Consider the following 10,953-nt stretch of genomic DNA (forward strand, 5'->3'; position numbering starts at 1 on the left):
GAGCAGGGGAAAGACCAGGGAGACCTTTGAGGATCGTTTGTTAGAGTGTGTTGTGCTTTCTTTCCCCACAGGTTTCAATTATGAAAGTGTGAAATTATAAATTTGGGGTCAAGGAACCTGTTTCCAGTGCAAAAATATGGGGGAAAAAAAAAAAAAGTCTGAGAATGGGGATCCACAAAGCTTCAGGAAAAGGTAAGTTATCCATGAGCAAAAGGTTTGGGTCAACCCAAAATACTCCACCAGGACCAAAATGAAACACTTCAGTTCTTTTGTCAGTGGCTGGACGAGCTCAGAAAACAAACAAACAACAACAAAAAAACACATTAAAAAACTACTTTTAAAATTACTTTAAAAATTCAAATAATTCAAAGAGTTTCTTTTTAAGATGGTGGAATGAAACATTTTCATTAAAAGCAGCAAGTTTCTCCAGGTCTTTCCTTAGCAGGAGCAAGAAGAATCAACACCTGTCCTCTCTTGGCCAGAGGACTGTGCCCATCAGCACAAGGAGTTATATCCCCAGTAACATTCCTGCCCTGATTTGGTCCTTCAGCCCCATCCCAACTGGACCTCTGACTGCAGCAAAAGAGGGCACTGCTCTGCCAGCTCACATTGTTTTATTTGTTTTGTTGACTTTTATTGAGAATGAAAAAATAATTTAAAGCAATTATCTGTACAGGGGGACAAGGGAATGGTTAGCTGGGCAGAGGACCTGTGACCCACCCCTGGACAGGCCAGGGAGGGTTAGAGGGGGTGATTTACAGCTGTACAAAACCACAACAATCCCACTGAGGAGGACAGGAGGGTGAAGGACATCTCTGGAGCTCTCACAGGCTCAGAGAAGGAGGGCAGGAGGTTGTGCAGGGACAGGGGGGGACAGGGGCTGGCCAGAGAGGGGCCAGACCCTCAAGTGACTTGGAGGGGTGTCTCCAGCATCTCCATGAGAAAGGTGTCGATGGGGGTGTCCCCAATCAGCTTGAAGAAGAAGAGGTGCTCCAGGCACTTCAGTCCGATGGACCGCAGCGCCGGCAGACGCAGAAGGAGTTTGGCAAACCTGTAAGTGAACAGAGTCAGAGGCACGATGGAGGCACTGGCCACCCTCTCCCACCTATTTCCAGGCCTGAGCCAGCCCAAATTCTCCCCAAAAATGCTTTGGGGCGTTCTCAGTCTTAGACTCCCCTATGCTTTCAAGGTAAGCATTTGTTTCCACACATGTGGAGGGAATATGCATCTTTCCAAAACAGAATAGCATTTTTAGAACTTGATTAAAAAAAAAAAAAGGAGAAAAAAAAAAAGAAAAAGAAGATACATCCAGATTCTCCCTCCAAGACTTGAACATCTTAACATCTTGCAAGACTTACATCTCCACGGTGCCATTTAAACCTGCCTTCAAATACCCCCAGACTCCGAGAGGGAGCGCAGCCCCTCAGCAGTGCCAGTCATTGCCTCCCATTTGGAGGCGCGGCTGGAAGGGGGTGCAGCTGGCAGCCCGTTCCCTCTCCCCACGGCTCACAGCGCTCTGTGGTGACAGCGAGAGCCAAAAATCGCAGAGGATGCTGCGGCCGCATCGCTGACTGGCGGCGGCGGGGACAGACCCAGCTGCCGGCGCTTCGAGAGCTCGGCCAGCAGAGGGTAGGATTGGATTGGAAAGCAAGAAAATTCCAGCTCGCCAGCACCCTGAAGGCTCGGGATTAGGGCACTGAGGCTCAGGCAGAGCTAGCACAGACACCGTGCCTCAGCCTCCTCTTTCCAGGGTGGGTATGGTGCTGCCCTGCGCTGCCTGCCTTGCCCGGGGGCACTCACCGCCCTGGCTGCTCGGGGTACTTCTGCTTCGTGTAGGCTTCCAGCGTGGCATAGACCTTCTCCCTCAGTGACTCCACTTCTGAGGGGCTGGACAAACCCTTGGCATCTGGGAGAAAGGGAGAAAATACAGGTGGGGAAGAAATCCCTGCAGAGAGGACCTTTCCACTGCCAGCAGAGTGACTGGGTGGATGGGTGGGAGAGGACTTGGGCTCTCTTTAATCATGTACCCAGGGACTGGGATAAATCCTGGTCTAGTGGAAGGTGTCCCTGCCTGTGGAGGGGGCTGGAATGAGATGATCTTTAAGGTCCCTTCCAACCCACACCATTCTAGGATTCTATGAAATCCATGTGCAGTTCTGATGCTCACTGTCACAGCCCTCCTGCTTGTGACCTGCCATGGCCCAGAGGGAGTGCACATCACCTGGCACTGGCCTGGGCCTCAGACTTACCTGGGTTAAACAGGACAATGGCTCGCAGACACCCCAGTTCCGACTTATCCATCTGCATGTCCTTCATTTTGGACACCAGCTCTGTCAAAACCCTGCATGTGGGGGACATGGGTGGGCACACAATCAAGAGATGGGTACAGACAGCAAGGCTGGGGGCTGAACAGCATCTGGGACAGGCACTGGGAATACTCCCCAATTCCTCTCTGCAGGAAGAGGCAGCTCTGAGGGACAGCCATGTCCCGCTCTGCTGTTCTACATGTGCAGCAGCAGCATCCAGGGACCTGAGTGTCAAATTCACTCCTGTTCTCACTTTGCTCAGCATGTGGCCTCTGTGCTCTGTTTGGACTATGGAGAACAATTTGCACTCACTTGAGGAAAACCACATGGGTTTTCTCCACTTTTTACTCTGCAAAACATGGACACTGTCCCTACATACACTAGTTGTGTAAGAGTGGTAAGTTAGAGTCCTGCCAGACAGAGAGCAGGCATGGCAGGGACAGTACACGTGCAGTTGTTACGTGACCAAGTTGAGGTTTAAGGCTTTGCCAGCAAAAGCTCTTGGTGATCAATATTAGATCTAGGTACAGCTACAGCAAACTCTTGAGAGAGGAGCATTCCTCCCCCTGCACACCTAACCAGAGATCTGCTTCTGCAGCTGCAAATCCCTTTCCAACGTGCCTTCACCCCATTCTTTTTTTCAGTCCATGAAACATCCCCTCCTCATTCTAAGCTACTTCTGCCCCCAATCACCCCAGTTTGCTCTAGTTCTCTTCATGGATGTTTCCCTTTCAGAGGGGAGGACAGAGCCAGCCTGGCCACCACTGCTAGGGGATGACAAACAGGCCACATACCTGTCGAAGATGGAGCCCACCCCAGCGCTGTGGGCACTGCTGCGGTGCACGTGCAAGCCCGTGGCCAGGAGGATGCCGTCCTGCACCGACACGGAGCGATGGGAGAAAGAGGCAATGAGCAGCTCATTCCAGCCTGCAAGAGGAGGTGTGCAGGACACATGAGGCAGTTCAGCCAAAAAAATCATGCTCCACGTGGAGCAGGAGAGCTGGTTTCTCCCTGCTGCCTTCAGATTTGCCTCACAGAGAGATGGAACCCCAGGTACCAATTGCACCCTTGCCAACACTGCAAGGGGTGGCAAACCCCTTGGAAGCATTTGGACAAAGCTCTCGGGCACATGGTGGGATGTGGTCCTGTGTAGGGCAAGGAATAGGACTTCAGTGATCCTTGTGGATCTCTTCCTATTCAGGATTTTCTAGGATTCTATGATCCGTACCAGCAGCAAGAAGATTCAGAAATAGACTCAAAGGGAGATAAAAAAACCCAAACAAACCAGAAAAGATCTTGGGTTTTCCTCCTAAAAACCTATTCCTAGCATCAGCAACCCCTTTACATCATTTGGCACATTACACACTAATGTGCCTCACTCATAGTAAGTTCTGCAGTTACAAGAGCTGCATCAACCAGACACATTTTTTTGCTCTCCCCCAGTGCTCCATGTTTGCAGGAGAGGGGAACAAGCAACAGCTTCCACTGCCCCATCCACAACCTCTACCAACTGCTCACTGTGACTGAGGATGGGTTGCTTGCCCTCTGACGGCAGCAATGGATCAGCTCAGGATTTCACATTTGCCACCCAGCCTGGCTGGATGGCACAGAGGCCAGAGAAGGGACAGGGGTACCCACCATAGGCAGGTGGAGACACTACCTGCCCGGAGGAGAATGACTTGGTCTTCCAGCGTCAGGTCAGAGAAGTGGGGGATTCGCTTGGCCCACTCGACAAGTGTGAAGAGCTGCTTGTCAGCTGCGTGGCATATGTTTGTGACAGGGTCATTTGTCTAATTAAGAGCAACATCAAAAGGAAAAGAACAGAGGAAAAGAGGAGAATTTGTCAATGAAAAATCTCTGCTAACCGCTATCTGCACTGCAGAGTGTATCAGATTGAGTTAACGATACTCAAAGCCACAAGTAGAAGGATCAAACTGCCAATAATCTCAGCTGTGTGCTGTTGGGAGGAGGAGATATTTGTTACTACTATCCCCTCTACAGCCAGCCAAATCAGCTGGTTGCCAGACTCTTCTGTTTGCTTGCTGCTCTTTGCAAAGCAAGTCCTGCATGGCAGGCTGCAGTCTTGCTCCCCAGGGCATATCTAAAAGGCATCAAGCAGCCTCTGAACAGGCATGAGCAGCAGCTTTATTGAAACCAGTAAAACCACAGCAGTAAACCTGCTGTGTCCAGCTCCATTCCACTCTTGGGCAAACAGTGCCCAGGGGCATGCAACTGTGGAAGCCAGCACAGGGCTCAGACCCTCCAACATCCAGCCATTGCCCTATCTACTCATTGAAATTAAAGGGAACTGGGAAAAAAATGCTTGGAAAATAATGTATAGGCTGTTTTCTAGTTGTCATTCAGAGTAGCTTCAAAAGAAAAATTGTTGGTGATTTTTAGGTAATGTGAAGCAAAAACCCCTTGCAAAATGCTGGCTGTTCACATGGGGTTTGTCTGTTCAAATCACACCTCAAAGTCTCTCAACTCAAGCTGCAAGTGATGTTAGTGCCCCTTACCGAGCTCTCTGTGGTCATGTCACTGTATGCCTCTGTCTTGGGTTCCACTGCCAGCTCAGCTTCCAGGATCCTCTCCACAGGCATGTCCTCACTGCCATTGCTCGTGGACTCGGCTTCATTCTCACTCCGCTCCCTGCTCCTCTGCCTCTCCTCCTGCACAGCTGTGGGACAGAAACATGGCTTTACATCCACAGCAACACTTACCTGCTCACAGTGGGTCCCCTTTCCTCTGGGAGAAGGGATGAGAAAACCCCACAGGAGGGGGAGAACAGAAAATAAATGGATATTTCAGATGTACAACCATTAAAATGGCTGTTCCTGCACCAAAAACTTTGAGGCTGCCTCCAGATTTGATAAAGGTCAAATTACAAAGGTTGTGATTTCCAAGGTGTGAAGCTCCAGAAGAGAGAGAAGTTGATACCTCCAGGTGGCAGCCTGGACTCAGCTGTCACTGGATGCTGGAGGAGACAGGAGGGACCCAGCACTTACACACAGGTTTGCTGTGCTCCCAGTGTGCTCCAAACAGTCCCACAGCAGTCAGAGCATCCAGCAGCAGGGCTAGACAGTCCCTTACCCCCAGCTAGATCCACACACACTGTTGCATTCCTCAGTGAAATCCTACTCAGCCTGGCCCAGCCCTGGTGTCACCTTTCCATCTACCACCCCTCCTGCTAATGCTCCCCACTAGAAAGTTCCTAAGCACCTCAGTGCCCCAATACCTTCTCTCTCTCCTCCTATCTCCATACATTTTCCAAAATATCTGCTGACTGAAGGCACAGAATCATGGAACTGCCTCCAGATCTCAGCTATTAACTCCCAGGGCTGTTGTGCGTGTGTAAGACAGGTCACTACAGGACATGTGTATGTTTTATGCCAAGTCTTGTGTGCAATAGAAGTCTTGGATGTACATTTTCATTGGAGAAATCGCGAGTGAAATAAGAAAATCCTGTTTAAAAAAAAAAAAAAGAAGTGACCAGCAGGAATCATATTGGTTTAGCTCATTGCTGGGGAGAAATGTCCCAAAACTGGTCCTGCTATCATCACTCCCCTGTGTGAGTAGGAGCCCAGAGTGCCTTGCATCAGCCTTGCCTTATCCTGGCTTATCCTAGGGTGCTTTAAGGGAAGGGCCAAACCATGGGAGGTTCCTCAGCACTCATGACAGCTTTTCAATGCTCAGCACTTTCCTGTGTGTGTTCCAGCTGGGAGAATGCTTCCCAGCACTGCCAAGCTGCTGGGGTACTGGCAGCACCCAAGGAGATGGATCAGTGGGACATCCAGTTTGGTGCTTGTGAGGGAGGGCAACACAGGACACATGTATGTGCCAGCCAGCTGGGGGAAGCATTTGTCCTCTTTAGAGTAATGGATATGAAGAAGCTATGGAAGTGCTTCTAAAGTCACCAGATCTTAGTGGAAGAAAGAACATGGCAAGGAAATACCAGTCCCATCACTCAGCCTCTGAACTCAAGCTGCATTCTGTCCCCAGTTTCTGCAGCTCCTAAAAAGCCCCTGTGATTGCTGCAGCCAAACTCCTGTGGGATCCATCAAGATCCTGGGGTTGAAATTTTCACTCTCTGCAAAGGGAAGTTGCGTTGACACCCTGGTTCTCTGAACCATTTTGCACTCAGCTGGAAGGGAGAGCTATGCCTGGGATTAGGTTTTTGATTCCAGCTTGGCATTTCACAGTCCCCCACTGCCCTGAGTGCTTGAGGCAGCACAGCTTTGATGATGCTACAGGGAACAAGATGAGGTTCAGCTCATGTCCAGTGTTACAGATACTTCCCCAGGCTCTGCCCTGCATAGTCTAAGCTCCTGCACAAGGAGCAGCTTGCATGTTCCACAGGGGGACACATGGCCTCCAAAATGGACAGCTACACTGCCTGCTAACGCTCAGCCCTGGAGGCAGCACAGTTATTTTATCTTGGAAAAAATGAGCTTAAGTGCTGTGCTAGTTTTCACTACCTAACCTGGCATCTGTTGGTATAATTTGGGAGACAATCCAGCCCAGCAGTCCCTGCTCCACCCAGGAGGGAGTGCTAGCTGCAGGGGACAGAGGTGGACAGATAAACAGCCATGCAGTTGGGATTGCCTTTCCCTGCAGCAGAGACTCACTTGGTGGCTTTTACAAAGACCTTCATGGAATTCTCTCCAGATCTCAGCTATTAACTCCAAGGGCTGGGCTTACAGGACCCACCGCTGACACGTCACCCTCAGCAGTTCTTGGAGGCTTCCTTCAAGTCAGTACAAAGACCAATTGCCTCTGGTCAGATCCTTGCTCCAAACTAAACCTTTTACGTAATTTGCGCCAGAAACAGTTTCTTTGGGGGTTGCAGTGAGTGTGTGGAATATGGAAGAGGCTCCATGAATTGCTTTCCATACAGCTCTCTCCTGCAGCACAAAAACACTGCACGATGTGAGCTGTTCCAGAGCTCATCTCCAAAGGTGAGGTTGAGTGGAAATGACAGAGAACTATAAAATAAGAGATAGAAATAAATCATTCACCCTTATCTTCTAGTACAAGAATTAGGCGGTGACATATGAAGTCAGTAAATCAAAAACAAAATAGAGGTCTGCTCTTCACACAGTAGGCTGTGTGAAGACAAGTAGGCTGCAGGACCTCTCACTGCCAGGTGCTGTCCACAGCAAAGGCTTAGAGGGGCCAAGGCAGCCAGCCCACTAAAGACACTAACTAAAAGAAAACTTGGGTCAACATCAGTTAATAGGTTCAATAGTCACCAGTACGTGTGTTTAGGTAGGAAGAAAAATACAGTGTAATAGCTTTCCCATCAGTCTCGTCCCTTATTAGTCCCTCTTTCCTTATGAGGAAAAATTTCTTCATGGAAACAGGTTGTCAAACACTGGAACAGGCTGCTCAGGGAAGTGGCTGAGACACCACCTCTGGAGGTACTTAAACGATGTTTAGATGTGGCACTTAGGGACATGGCTTAGTGGTGGGCACTGCAGTGTTGGGTTAATGGTTGGACATGAGCTTAAAAATCTTTTCCAGCTGGAACAATTCTATGATTCTTACTTCCTTTATGTAACAAGGTCAGTAACACCCTAAAGCTGTCAAATGTGGGTTTTTGGAATGCACCGGCCTTGGAGGGCCACCAAGAGCCAGATTTACCCTAATGAATGCAAGGAAAATTTCCACAAGCCCACCCATTCCTTGCACCAGCCCCCTCATACCTTCCCTCTTCATCCCCATGGCGAGGCACTTCTGATAGCGGCAGTACTGGCAGCGGTTGCGTTGGCGCTTGTCTATGAGACAGTCCTTGTTGTCCCGGCAAGTGTAGATCAGGTCCTTACGGATTGTCCTCTTGAAGAAGCCTTTGCAGCCCTCACAGCTGTACACCCCATAGTGCTTCCCTGGGGAAGGAAGGAGAGGCCATCAGTGGGCAAGCAGGTATTTGCCTTTCCTTCCACAGTGGAGGAGCTTGAACCAACCCCAAAAGTGAAAAACACTGACTGCTGGGTATCACCTTAACAGGCCTGAGTTGGCTTCAGTGGCTCCCAGCAGGAATAACGACCAGCAGCAGTCAAACTATAGGACCACTGCTTTCCTGTTGTAAGGAGGGACTGCATCCCAGTGGAATGATGTGGAGCATCTTTGCTGCAGTGCAAGTGCAGAACAGCCATAGATAGCAAATGGGGCCCACTGGTATGGAGGGGTCTGCAATGCACACCAGGCTGCAGGTCACTGGGGTAGGAGAGAAAGCCCAGACGCAGCCAAAAGTCAGCTAACACAAAGCACAGGTAAATGAGAACACAGAGATTTGATATATTTACCTTTGATAAACAGGGGCAAAATGTAAAATGAGATTATACAGATAAGGGAGAAGAGCATGGCTTTTAGGTTTGCTCTCTTTTAGGCAACTATTCTGCAATACAGACAGCCTGGCCTTGGGTAAGCCAGACCCAGCTACAAATCCTGCAATGCCAGTTTGGCCCCAGAGAGCCTCCTCACTGTTCACTCCTGCACAAGCCTTACTTCAGAGCATCAGGGGAGTTCTCACTGCACAAAGCCTTCTCCAAGAAAGAACACCTCCTACCTGAGGACCTGTCCCCACAGATGGCACAGATGTGTTTGGCTAAGGATCCTGGACTTGTAGATGGATAATTCATGTTCCCAATCCCTGGGAGACCCGGCAAGGGCTTGACATCCTCTGAGTTGCTGACATTGTTCAGGACATTGAGCTGCAGAAGCAGAAGGCACAAGACAGGTTAGAGGGTTGAGATGCATATCTCAAAGAAGCCATCCCCCAATGGAGCTGACCCCTCCCTTGCTGCTCCTACTGAGCTTGTCCCACAAGCTTATCTCCAGCAACTCCATGGGGCTGCCATGAGTAGACAGACATCCTCTGGTGAATCCAGATGGAGGGGTTTGAGCAGTTGCCTGGTAGCAGATATTGCCTCTCACCGTGGCCTGATGCTGTAACCAAAGCCAGGACTAAGCAGAGCTGGAAAAGGGCAGGCAGCAGCCTCAGCTGCTCAGTTACAGCCTCCAAGCAACAAAGCTAGTGGGATCCTCCTGCCTGTTGCCTTAGAGGATGCTGATCACTGGCTGCTTGCAGATTTGAGCAGTAACAGCTTAGTAAGGAAGAGCTTTGCAGCCAGGCAGTTTGTTGCAATTAATCTTGCACTGATGCACAGCTAGGGAAAATGTAATGGTGTTTAAAAAAAAGTAAAAAATTTAAGGTGGTTAGCTCCCCTGCCTCACGATACACAAATCTGCACATACACATGAAAACATGGCTTTTTGGTCACTCCCTGGGACTTGGGTTTCCAAATGCTACCACAGAGCTTGTGAAACAGAGCAATTTGGGGTTGCCAGATTAAAAAAGAAAAAAAAAGAAAAAAGAAAAAAAAAAAAAAGGGGATTGGGCTGAGCATCTAAAAATCAGCAGCAGTGAGATGCAGACAAAGGACCCAGAGCCCCCAGGCGTGATCCCCAGGAGCTGCTCGTGGCTGCGAAGTTAAAGGTTACAAACCGACCTCGATTAGAGACCAAAGCCTGATGTTGCCCAGGGCTTTGTTTTATTGCTGTTTGCTTTGGAGCCACTGTCGGCAGGGCAGGGAGGATTAAGGGCCATTGAACACGTCTTGTCAAAAGCTGTCTGGGCAAAGCAATGTCTCTCCGAACCCATTATCAAATCATCTTTCCCATTGTCAAGCGTGAGGGCTGGGGGTGGTTGTTTCATCATTGAGTTTGTTTCTAACACTCATCCCAATTTAACAGCTAAAATTCTTCTTCCCATAAAGAGGGCAGAAGCAGGGAGAGGCTTTGGATGAAGACCCAGCTACTGCCTTCATTACAGTCTCCATAATATCTAAGCCACTAGATTTCATGCATATTGCTGCAAGTTCTCCATTTCCTCCAAGAAATTGCCCATTTCCCACAAAAAAACATAATAAATTCCACAGGAAATTTCAGTAAAGAACAAGAAGGGTTCGTACCATTGGGATTTTTTTTATCATTAGAAAAATAAAAAGGCGAAGCCTGCTTTCATTTTCCCTCACCACTGTCCCTTCATTCTCAAAGCTTCAAAGATCTGATAACATGGAAAATACAAATTAATCAGGAAAAATTAGGATACAGGTTGTTTTGTTTCACTGGAAAATAAAAGTGCACTGGGAAAAATTGCCCAGAGGAACAGAGGTTCACTCTCCCCAGCAGAGATTCCAACCAGACACTGACAGCTGTAAATCCTTACACTTCAAAATCTGGTCCAATGAAGAGAAATAAACCCCTTTCCTCCCCACAGGTGTCCAGCCACCTTTTTTTACCCTGTAAACATCATTTTGGCAAGATGCTGAGCCAGGAGGAACTTTTTATGGTTTAAAATGTTGCTCAGAGCTTGGGTACCATCTTTTCTTTCTCTCTGTGTGCACTTTGAGATAATAAAAGGGAGAGAGGATGTATAGGAGGGGGACACACAGCGCAGTTTTAGCCATCAGTGTCCTCAGAGCTTGACTCCTGCAGGTTAAGTGCAATCATGTATGATATCTGGGACAACTGCTTGAACCCAAATCCATTAGCTGCCTCCCTGCTGAATCCCCAAGGCCCAGCTGTCTCCTTGCATTAGAGGCAACACAAATGAAACCCTCTCCTCGGATCTGGGAACCTGGCGTAG

The 10,953-nt window shown here is 49.0% G+C and overlaps 1 protein-coding gene across 4 annotated transcripts in view; it reads right to left on the minus strand.

The window, feature by feature from the left end:
- Nucleotides 1-599: 599 nt before the first annotated feature.
- RXRG (retinoid X receptor gamma) overlaps nucleotides 600-10,953 on the minus strand; it is a 48,046-nt gene continuing 37,692 nt past the window's right edge. For all 4 annotated transcript variants that reach the window (XM_027658614.1, XM_027658615.1, XM_027658617.1 and 1 more), the window contains 8 exons: nucleotides 8,872-9,016; nucleotides 8,009-8,188; nucleotides 4,823-4,983; nucleotides 3,967-4,096; nucleotides 3,101-3,233; nucleotides 2,250-2,341; nucleotides 1,801-1,906; nucleotides 600-1,051 (listed from right to left, as the gene is read on the minus strand). In XM_027658614.1, coding sequence (XP_027514415.1) covers nucleotides 904-1,051; nucleotides 1,801-1,906; nucleotides 2,250-2,341; nucleotides 3,101-3,233; nucleotides 3,967-4,096; nucleotides 4,823-4,983; nucleotides 8,009-8,188; nucleotides 8,872-9,016 — 1,095 coding nt within the window. In that variant the 3' untranslated portion in view covers nucleotides 600-903. The remainder of the gene's footprint in view (nucleotides 1,052-1,800; nucleotides 1,907-2,249; nucleotides 2,342-3,100; nucleotides 3,234-3,966; nucleotides 4,097-4,822; nucleotides 4,984-8,008; nucleotides 8,189-8,871; nucleotides 9,017-10,953) is intronic.

The sequence above is a fragment of the Corapipo altera genome, unplaced genomic scaffold, assembly GCF_003945725.1.
Source record: "Corapipo altera isolate COAL_440 unplaced genomic scaffold, ASM394572v1 79, whole genome shotgun sequence".
In the NCBI taxonomy this organism is placed as follows: Eukaryota; Metazoa; Chordata; class Aves; order Passeriformes; family Pipridae; genus Corapipo; species Corapipo altera.